Raw genomic sequence first — 10,009 nt, 5'->3', positions numbered from 1 at the left:
TGATGGTGGCCCTGTCCCCTGGGGAAGGAGGGCTGGGCCTGGGCCTGGCTGCGTTCCGGGCGGGGGGGGGGGGGGGGGGGGGGGGAAGGAAGGACCCCGGCCGGGCATAGCCATCCCTGGGCGGGGCAGCATTTCCCAGCGCTGAGTCAGTCCCCGAGTTCATCCATAGGACACTACACGGTTAACCAGTAACCACATGCCCTCGCTCCACCCACAAAGCCATTACAGCCCATGTCCAGGCCAAGGGAGTGTCACAGGCTAACATGGGCGTCCGGGAAGAGGCGCTGTCCCGAGATCCTCACTCAGCCCAAGTGAGAGCCCCCGAGTGTGGGAGGGAGGCTGGGCCTGGGCTCCCAGGGACCCCAGGAGGCTGGAGGAATTGGGGGTCCTGGCCTCCCGAGACACTGGAGTTTATGAGGCTTGATGTCCTGAGTGGGGTGGGGCGGGAGCCCCGAGACCTGAGTCCTGGCCAGGTGGGACCTGTCCTGGGGGCCCTGAGTGGGGTGGGGCGGGAGCCCCGAGACCTGAGTCCTGGCCAGGTGGGGCCTGTCCTGGGGGCCCTGAGTGGGGTGGGGCGGGAGCCCCGAGACCTGAGTCCTGGCCAGGTGGGGCCTGTCCTGGGGGCCCTGAGTGGGGTGGGGCGGGAGCCCCGAGACCTGGGATGGCTGGAGCCTCCCCCGGGGGCTGAGCCGCGCCTTGTCCGGTAGCAGCCACACCTGGGCAGCCTGAGCCCCTTCTTGCTCACCTGCACCGCCTACTTCTTCCTCTGGATCCCTGAGGACCCGCCGTCCAGGGTGGGCGCCCTGGTCAAGTGCCTGCCGGTGCTGTGCCTGGTGGGGCTCCTGTGGGCGAGCCCCGGCTCTGGCTCCCGCCTGCAGGTGGCCCTGCTCTTCTCAGCCCTCCGGGATGTCTTCCTCATCTGGCCCGAGAACTTCTATGGTGAGCTGGGGAGCGGGCCGCACTGTCCCTTTCCGACCCCCACGCCAGGGTCCCCAGTTGCGGGGCGACTCTCTGATAGCCTCTGCCGGGAGCCAGAGGGCGTTCCCAGGCCCTGGGACCCAGCAGTGACCAGCACACACCCAGACCCCTGCCTCGGGGAGCTCAGCCGGACCTGGGCAGGTGTGCGTGGTGGGCGTGGAGGGAGGGTGGAGTCCCGGAGTCACAGTCTTGAGTAGGACAGCCTCACAGAGAAGGGGGTGCTGGAAGGATGGATGGTCTAGCCCAGTGGTCGGCAAACTGTGGCTCATGAGCCACATGTGGCTCTTGGGCCCCTTGAGTGTGGCTCTTCCTAAGCCTTAGGAGGACCCTAATTAAGTTAATAACAATGTACCTACCTATATAGTTTAAGTTTAAAAAATTTGGCTCTCAAAAGAAATTTAAATTGTACTATTGATGTTTGGCTCTGTTGACAAAGGAGTTTGCCGACCACTGGTCTAGGCCAGGGGTCAGCAAACTGCGGCTCGCGAGCCACATGGAGCTCTTTGGCCCCTTGAGTGTGGCTCTTCCACAAAATACCACGAGCGGGCACGCACGTACAGTATGATTGAAACATCGTGGTCCATGCGCAGAAGTCGGTATTTTGTGGAAGAGCCACACTCAAGGGACCAAAGAGCCACATGTGGCTCGCGAGCCGCAATTTGCCGACCACTGGTCTAGGCAGAGGGACCAGCAGGTGCAAAGGCCCTGGGATAGGTGTGCCCTTGTGTGTCCAAACAGACTCCATGCTGAAGCCAAGTGGGGAGCAGAGACGTGGGGGTTGAGAGATTTTAGAATTCTGAGCAGAGTAAGGACAGACCCTGGACAGCAGGGGCAGCGAGAAGCGGGACCACCAGGGGACCATGGGAGCTGGCAGGGGTGACGCAGGGAAGCGGCTCTCACGGGTGCCCCACCCCCTGTCCTCCAGGCGGCGTCGCCTGCGCCATGGCCCAGCTGCTCTATGTCCGGGCCTTTGGGTTGAGACCCCTGCGGCCCGACCTCCTGCTGCCCATCATCCTGGCCTCCCTCCCGTTCTCCGGCCTCCTGCTGCTGCACTTCTCCTCGAGCCTGGTCCTGCCCCTGTCGGCCTACGTGCTGGCCCTGTCCACCGTGCTGTGGCGGGGCCAGTGCCCCTTCCACCTGCTGTCCATCTTCCTGGCCTCCCTCCCGTTCACCGGCCTCCTGCTGCTGCACCTCCCGCCAGACCTGGTGCTGCCCCTGTCGGCCTACGCGCTGGCCCTGTCCACCATGCTGTGGCGGGGCCTGGCCAGGGGCGGGAGCGCCCGCTGGGGCGCCCTGCTCTTCGCTGCCTCCGACTCTCTGCTGGCCTGGCATACCTTCATCCAGCCCCTGGCCCACGGCCGCCTGCTGATCATGTACACCTACTATGCCGCCCAGCTCCTCATCACCCTGTCGGCCTTCCAGAGCCCCAAGCTCAAGACTGACTGACCAGGGGCCCCGACGGGCCGGCGTCCGCCTGCTCCCCTCCTGCAGGGGCCCGGGACCAGACGCCCGTGGGGGCTGGAGCCAGGCTCGCAGACTCGCCTGCAGGCCTCCGTCCACCTGTGGGAACCATTTGCAGAATTCCAGATGCACTGCCGAGTTCCGAACGCCTTCCCTTGGTTCTTATTCCGGGTTCCAGGCCCAGGCTGGGCCTCCCCAAGCCCCGCCCGCTCCTGTGACCACCGGGGCCCCCGAGTCTGTAGGGAAGCACGGGAGACTCGGCTGGAAAGTCTGTAAGGAGGAAATTCCGAAAAGGGACATGGGCTGAAGGCGGACACGCTGTTTATCGGAATTCCGACATGGAGTTTGGCCAAAGCGGCCGCCCCTAATTGTCCTGTGACCTTTCCCACCAAGTCCGTGCACGTGCGGCCCCCCAGGTGTTTGCCGGAATCCTTATGCTTAATCTTTGCATGTCCTTGCCTAGAGGACACTGCAGACACATGTGTCCTCCCAAGATTGCCCTACTGACTGTTTCTAAAAGGTAAACTGTATCTCAAACGGCTGCTGCAATAAAAGCCTGAGGAGGCAGGCGAACGGGGCTGTCTGGTTCGTTCAGCCAGGCCGTCCCTTAGCCTTCTCTTTCACAGCAGCCGTGTCAGAGGAGTCATTCGTCCGTCACTCAGGGGCCGCTGGTCAGCCCGGCAGGAGGCCGCTGGCCCCCTCCCTCTGGCCTTGATCAATTTCCCTGTTGCCTGAATAAAAGGGACAAGGAAACAACATCTCCTTTATTTGGAGGGGTGGGGGGAGGGGCGTCACAACAGCAAAAGGGTATTTCTCTTTTGGGGGTAATTGTGATTGTATTTCCTCCTTTTTCTAAAATATATTTTTTTTTTATTATTTTTTTTTTATAAATATATTTTATTGTTTTTTTTTTTTTTTTTTACAGCAAGGAAGGGAGAGGGATAGAGAGTTAGAAACATCAATGAGAGAGAAACATCAATCAGCTGCCTCCTGCACACCCCCTACTGGGGATGTGCCCGCAACCAAGGTACATGCCCTTGACCGGAATCGAACCTGGGACCCTTCAGTCCGCAGGCTGACGCTCTATCCACTGAGCCAAACCGGTTAGGGCTAAAATATATATTTTTTGTTAAGAGAGGAAGAAAGAGAAACATCAATGATGAGAGGGAATCATGGATCGGCTGCCTCCTGCACACCCCCTAGTGGGGATCAAGCCCACAACCCAGGCATGTGCCCTGACTGGAATTGAACCTAGAACCCCTCAGTCCGCAGGCCAACACTCTATCCACTGAGCAACACCGGCTAGGGTGGGGCGCCCTGGCTGAGTCTGGTCCTGCCACTTTCAGCCCCCGGCCGGGCAGGTCACTCAGGGCCTGGTCTCCTCGGGTGGGGTGCTCCTCGGTGCTGCGGGGCCCCCAAGGGAAGTGTCCGCTGAGTGGAAGAAAGAGGTCAGTTTTGAAGAATGAGCCCGTGATGCCCTGAGGCGGGCAGTGGGCTCCAGGGACGGGCAGGCGGGCACAGCTGAGACAGGGTTCCTGCTCTGCTTGGTCCCTTCGGGCACCTCTGCGAGGGCTGGACAGGCAGGAGGCGAGGGCAGGACGTCAGCTCTACGGATGGCCCCCAATGGTGGGCCTGTGCCGCGAGCGGGGAGTGTTAGCGAGTGGGGACGATGGCAGAGACACAGCTGTGGGTAGCAGATGGCCAGGGCGCGTGCGTGAGGGACGGAGCAGCAGGAGGCAGCCTGTCTCAGCCTCCTCCCCGCCCCTGCTCCTCCCCCAGCGCGCCTTTCGACAAGACGGCCAACATCACCTTTTCCCTCAACGCCGACGATGAGAACGTGAGTGGCGCCCTGGCCTCTGGGGGTGGGGGCTGTGGGCAGTGCCGCCCACCCACCCTGCCGCCTGCACCCCGCAGCCCAACACCAACCTGCTGGAGATTTGCTACAAGGACCGGATCCAGCAGTTTGATGACGACGACGAGGAGGAGGGCCAGGGCTCTGGGGAGTCTGATGGGGAGGACGGCGCCTGGCAGGGCAGCCAGCTGGCCAGGGGGCCCCGCCTGGGCCAGCCCCCAGGTGTGCGGTGAGTCCGCCCCAGCTCCTTTTCCGGGCCTTGCCACATCGCGGGGGCTGCGGGGGCCACGTGGAGCAGTTCTCATGGGCTCGAGGGCACGAGCAGCCCGTGGGATGGAGCCTGTGTGCCAGTTGGGGCCTCTCGGTGCTGAGGGATGGATGCTGCGCGCTGGTGGGTTAAGCTAAACAGGAGTCGGGTCACGGCTTGTGGCTGCAGCTCATGGGGGCTCCCACCCTCTGTCCCTGGACTCCGCTCTCAGGGCGGAGCTCATGCAGGTGTTCCCAGAAAGGCAACAGATGGTCCCACCAGCTGCCCCACCCCCTCATTTCAGTGACATGACAGGTGATGCTCTGTCCGGTGTGGCTCAGTGGATAGAGCATCGGCCTGCAGACTGAAGGGTCCCGGGTTCCATTCCGGTCAAGGGCTAATGCCCGGGTTGCGAGTTCGATCCCCAGTGGGGTGTGTGCAGGAGGCAGCCGATCCATGAATCTCTCTCATCATGGATGTTTCCCTCTCTCCCTCCCCTGTCTCCCTCCCTCTCTGAAATCAATAAAAATATTTTTTTTAAAAAAAGGACAGGTGATGATGGTCCCTTCCTCACAGGCCGAGCGTCAGGAAGCTGTGACCAGCTCCTTGCAGGACGTTGCGCTGTTCGTCCATACTGGCTGGCCCCGCGTCCCGGCCCCATGCGTGCGCCTGCCCTGGAGGGTTCCTGGTGGGAACAGCTCTGCCCTGGGGCTTCTGGTGGGAGCACTAGAGGGTTTTACCTTTAATGATGGGGAATGAGCATGCTTGCCTGCCCGGGGTCCCCTTAGTCATCCCAACATCATGTGTCCGCTGTTCAGCCCTCCTCTGTCCGTCCACGGAGGGGACCCCGCAGCAGCCAAGGGCCTGACCCTGTCCCCTATGATGGCGTGGTGGGTGCTGGGAGGTGGCCGGGGAAGCCGGGCTCTAGGCGTGCCTTCCAGGGGGGATCCAGTCCAAGAACAGACCAGGAGCCCTCACCCCCAGGCCCCGGGGAGCCTTGCTTCAGGGCCTCCCAGGCTGCCCAGGGCTGCGGGCCCCAGGCCGGTGGTGACCTCGGGGGGGCCAGTCGTCCTGGGCATTTGTTAGATCAGGAAGTGTTTGTGTGGAGGTGCTGGGGGGTGCAGGGCGGTGCAGGCCCCACAGGAGGGAGGCCAGTGCCAGAGGACCCAGCAAGGGGGGTTCAGGGGGAGGGAGAAGGGGTTCCTCCGCCGACCACAGGGTGATGGTGGCCCCGTCCCCTGGGGAAGGAGGCTGGGCCGGGCTGGGCGCGGGGCTGCGAGGGGAATTGGCCCCCACAGCCCACTGCGATGGGGAGGAAGCCTGGTCCCCGGGGTCCTGGGCAGGGCTGTGGGGGAGGAGGGACCCCAGCTTGGGACGGGCACCTTATCTGCGGGTGTCAGTGAGAGCCATCCCGGGGCTGTTATCAGCACCAGAGTCCACAGGACGCTCCCGGGTTAACGTGTAACCGCTCCCCGGCCCTCCACCCCCAGAGCCATTGGTGCCCCGGCTGCGGCCACTCTGCGTGGGGGTCTCAGGCTGTCATGGACGTCCGCAGAGAGAGGCCGCCCCGCAGCCCGCCCTCCTCAGCCCAAGTGAGAGCCCCTGAGTGTGGGAGGGGGGCTCGAGCAGGTCCTGGGCTCCCGGGGACCCCAGGAGGCTGGAGGAATTGGGAGTCTTGGCCTCCCCAGAGGGTTCTATGGGGCTGGATGTCCTGGGGTCCCTGAGTGGGGGTGGAGTGCGGGGAGCCCCGAGACCTGAGTCCTGGCCAGGTGGGGCCTGTCCTGGGGGCCCTGAGTGGGGGTGGGGCGGGAGCCCCGAGACCTGGGGTGGTTGGAGCCTCCCCCGGGGGCTGAGCCGCGCCTTGTCCGGTAGCAGCCACACCTGGGCAGCCTGAGCCCCTTCTTGCTCACCTGCACGGCCTACTTCTTCCTCTGGATCCCTGAGGACCCGCCGTCCAGGGTGGGCGCCCTGGTCAAGTGCCTGCCGGTGCTGTGCCTGGTGGGGCTCCTGCGGGCGAACCCGGGCTCCAGCTCTGGCTCCGGCTCCGGCTCCAGCGGGGGCTACAGCCTTCGCCTGCAGGTGGCCCTGCTCTTCTCGGCCCTCGGGGATGTCTTCCTCATCTGGCCTGAGAACTTCCTCTATGGTGAGCTGGGGAGCGGGCCGCACTGTCCCTTTCCGACCCCCAGGCTAGGGGCCCCGGGTGCGGGGGCGACTCCCTGATAGCCTCTGCCGGGAGCCGGGGGGCGTTCCCAGGCCCTGGGGCTCTGCAGTGACCAGCACACACCCAGACCCCTGCCTCGGGGAGCTCAGCCTGACCTGGGCAGGTGTGCGTGGCGGGCGTGGAGGGACCAGCAGGTGCAAAGGCCCTGGGGTGTGTGTGCCTGGTGTGTGCGTCCAAACTGACTCCATTCTGAAGCCAAGTGGGGAGCAGAGAAGATAGGGGTCGAGGGACAGTTCTGAGCAGAGTAAGGACAGACCCTGGACAGCAAGGGCAGGGGGAGGCGGGACCACCAGGGACCAGTGGGAGCTGGCAGGGGTGACGCAGGGAAGCGGGTCTCACGGGTGCCCCACCCCCTGTCCTCCAGGCGTCCTCGCCTTCGGCATGGCCCAGCTGCTCTACTCCTGGGCCTTTGGGTTCAGCCCCCTGCGTCCCGGCCTCCTGGTGCCCATCGTCCTGTACTCCCTCCCGTTCTCCGGCCTCCTGCTGCTGCACCTCCCGCCAGACCTGGTGCTGCCCGTGTCGGCCTACGGGCTGGCCCTGTCCACCATGCTGTGGCAGGGCCTGGCCAGGGGCGGGAGTACCCGCTGGGGCGCCCTGCTCTTCGCTGCCTCCGACTCCCTGCTGTCCTGGCACACCTTCATCCAGCCCCTGGCCCACGGCCGCCTGCTGATCATGGCCACCTACTACGCCGCCCAGCTCCTCATCACCCTGTCGGCCTTCCAGAGCCCCAAGCTCAAGACCCACTGACCAGGGGCCCCGACCGGCCGGCGTCCGCCCACTCCCCTCCTGCAGGGACCCAGGCCTTGCAGCTGGGCCCAGACGGGGAGCCGCCCGTGGGGGCCAGAGCCAGGCTCCCAGACTCCCGTCTGCAGGCCGCCGTCCACCTGTGAGAACCGTTTGCAGAATTCCGGATGCACCGCCGAGTTCGGAACACCTTTCCTCGGTTCTGGTTCCGGGTTCCAGGCCCCTCAACTAGGCCCGGGCTGGGCCTCCCCAAGCCCCGGCTGCTCCTGTGACCTCCAGGGGCCTTCAGAGTCCGCTGGCCCCCTCCCTCTGGCCTTGATCTATTTCCCTGTTGCCTGAGTAAAGGGAAGGAGGAAATAACATCTCCTTTATTTGGGGAGGGGAGGGGGGAGGCATGGTCAGATCACAGCAAAAGGGTATTTCTTCTTTTTCTTCCTTACAACAAAATTTTCCATTAAAAAAAATCCAAAAAAAATATCCATGTTTTTATTGATTTCAGAGAGGAAGGGAGAGGTAGAGAGAGAAACATCAATGATGAGAGGGAATCATGGATCGGCAGCCTCCTGCATGCCCCCTACTGGGGATCGAGCCAGCAACCCAGGCATGGGCCCTTTCTGGGAATAGAACCCATGACTTCTTGGTTCCTGAGTCAAGGCTTAACCAATGAGCCACACTGGCCAGGCAAAATTTTTCCTTTTTTAAAAAAAATATATATTTTATTGATTTTTTTTACAGAGAGAAAGGGAGAGGGATAGAGAATTAGAAACATGGATGAGCTGCCTCCTGCACACCCCCTACTGGGGATGTGCCCGCAACCAAGGTACATGCCCTTGACCGGAATCGAACCTGGGACCCTTCAGTCCGCAGGCCGACGCTCTATCCACTGAGCCAAACCGGCTAGGGCAGATTTTTCCATTTTTAAGTGAATGATTTGGTAACATTACGTTCAGTCACAGTGGTAGGCACTGAATTTTTTTTTTAAATATACTTTTATTGATTTCAGAGAGGAAGGCAGAGGGAGAGAGAGATCGGAACGTCAATCTGCTGCCTCTTGCACACCCACACGGGATGGAGCCCGCACCCCGGGCACGTGCCCTGATGGGGAATGAAACCATGAAATCCTGGTTCATAGGTCGATGCTCATCCACGGAGCCTCGCCTAGCCAGGCCTTTTATTGTTGTAGTGAGAACACTTACGGTGAGGGTCACCCTCAGGGCACATTTTTGTGTGCACCAGGCAGTATTGTTGGCTATACACACAGTGAATTTGCCCGGGGCCCAGGGCGTCAGGGACATGGACTCACTCCCAGGGGCTTTGATGGCGGTGGGAGGAGGGATTCCTCTGTCCACGGTCGGGATGAGGTTCTAGACCTGAGGCCAGGAGGACACTTTGGCCCTTGTGTGTGTTCCTGTGGCTGCCGTCACAAATGACCCCACACGGGGGGCTTAAAGCATCAGGAGTTTGGCCTCTCACAGTTCTGGAGAGTAGACGTCCAATGTCAAGGTGTGGGCAGGGCCACAGGGCACCCCAGGCCCTGGGGAGGGTCCTTCCTGCCTCTCCAGCTTCCGGTGGCCCCAGCGGCGCCCCCCCTCCCCCCCTGCCCGCTCTGCACCCCCCCTCCCCGAGTCCCTCTGACCTGGGCCTCCGTGTTCACACGCCTTTCTCCCTCTGTGTCCCCCCCCCCCCACGGACATCGGTGGTTGGACGTAGGGTCCACCCTAAATCCAGGATGATCTAGTAATTATGTCTGCAAAGGCCCGGGTTCTAAATGATGCCACCGGGTTCTAAATGAAGTCCCCATCCATAGGGACCGGGACTTAGGACTTGGATACCTGTTGTTGTTTTTTTGTTTTGTTCTTTATTGTTATTGAGTTCAGAGAGAAGGGAGATAGAAGCATCAATGATAAGAGAGAACCATTGATTGGCTGCCTCTTGCACGCCCCCTACTGGGGATCCAGCCTGCAACCTGGGCATGTGCCCTTGACCTGAATCAAACCTGGGACCCTTCAGTCCGCAGGCCGACGCTCTATCCATTGAACCACACCGGCTGGGGCTTGGACACCTGTTTTTAGGGGACACAATTTACCCCACTGCAGTGACAGACAATACCAGGAGAGGAGGTGGGGAGGTGAGGAGACTCAAAGATGAGGGGTCTTTAGGAAGGGATCACAAGCAAGGGGGTGAGAACAGAGACCTAAGGGAGGAAGACCCAGGTGTGGCCCTTGTCCTGCCTGTGACCTTGGCAGCCCACTGGCCCTCTCTGGGCCTCAGGGTCTGCATTTGAGGACATGAAGGGGTCAGAGCTGCTCTCCAAACCCTGCCTGACTTCTACAGCTAGGATGTGTCCTAAGGGGCTCTTACAGCAGAGAGGAGGCTTTTTCACCCAGGACATGCCTTAGGGGACTCTTACAGCAGAGAGGAGACTTTCCCACCCATGATGTGCTTTAGGGGACTCTTACAGCAGAGAGGAGACTTTCCCACCCAGGACATGCCTTAGGGGACTCTT

The 10,009-nt window shown here is 61.8% G+C and overlaps 2 protein-coding genes across 4 annotated transcripts; both read left to right on the top strand.

Moving 5' to 3' along the window:
• The first annotated feature begins 84 nt into the window (after nucleotides 1-84).
• Nucleotides 85-3,192, top strand: LOC118655176 (lysoplasmalogenase-like). 2 transcript variants are annotated; one of them, XM_036306703.1, is made up of 3 exons: nucleotides 85-311; nucleotides 711-939; nucleotides 1,904-3,192. In XM_036306703.1, the coding sequence occupies exons 1-3, from the start codon at nucleotides 264-266 to the stop codon at nucleotides 2,422-2,424; spliced, it is 798 nt and encodes a 265-aa protein (XP_036162596.1). In that variant the 5' UTR covers nucleotides 85-263; the 3' UTR covers nucleotides 2,425-3,192. The 2 variants fall into 2 exon arrangements, with proteins under 2 accessions (XP_036162596.1, XP_036162595.1); XM_036306702.1 differs by having other exon boundaries at nucleotides 708-939.
• A 2,099-nt stretch (nucleotides 3,193-5,291) lies between these two features.
• TMEM86B (transmembrane protein 86B) lies at nucleotides 5,292-7,962 on the top strand. 2 transcript variants are annotated; one of them, XM_036306721.1, is made up of 3 exons: nucleotides 5,292-6,130; nucleotides 6,414-6,681; nucleotides 7,124-7,962. In XM_036306721.1, exons 1-3 carry the CDS (start codon nucleotides 6,080-6,082, stop codon nucleotides 7,504-7,506), a joined length of 702 nt encoding a protein of 233 aa, XP_036162614.1. In that variant the 5' UTR covers nucleotides 5,292-6,079; the 3' UTR covers nucleotides 7,507-7,962. The 2 variants fall into 2 exon arrangements, with proteins under 2 accessions (XP_036162614.1, XP_036162613.1); XM_036306720.1 differs by having other exon boundaries at nucleotides 5,732-6,130; nucleotides 6,411-6,681.
• Nucleotides 7,963-10,009: the final 2,047 nt, after the last annotated feature.

The sequence above is a fragment of the Myotis myotis genome, unplaced genomic scaffold, assembly GCF_014108235.1.
Source record: "Myotis myotis isolate mMyoMyo1 unplaced genomic scaffold, mMyoMyo1.p scaffold_m19_p_42, whole genome shotgun sequence".
NCBI classification, from domain to species: Eukaryota; Metazoa; Chordata; class Mammalia; order Chiroptera; family Vespertilionidae; genus Myotis; species Myotis myotis.
This window is presented reverse-complemented; position numbering and strand designations above follow the sequence as displayed.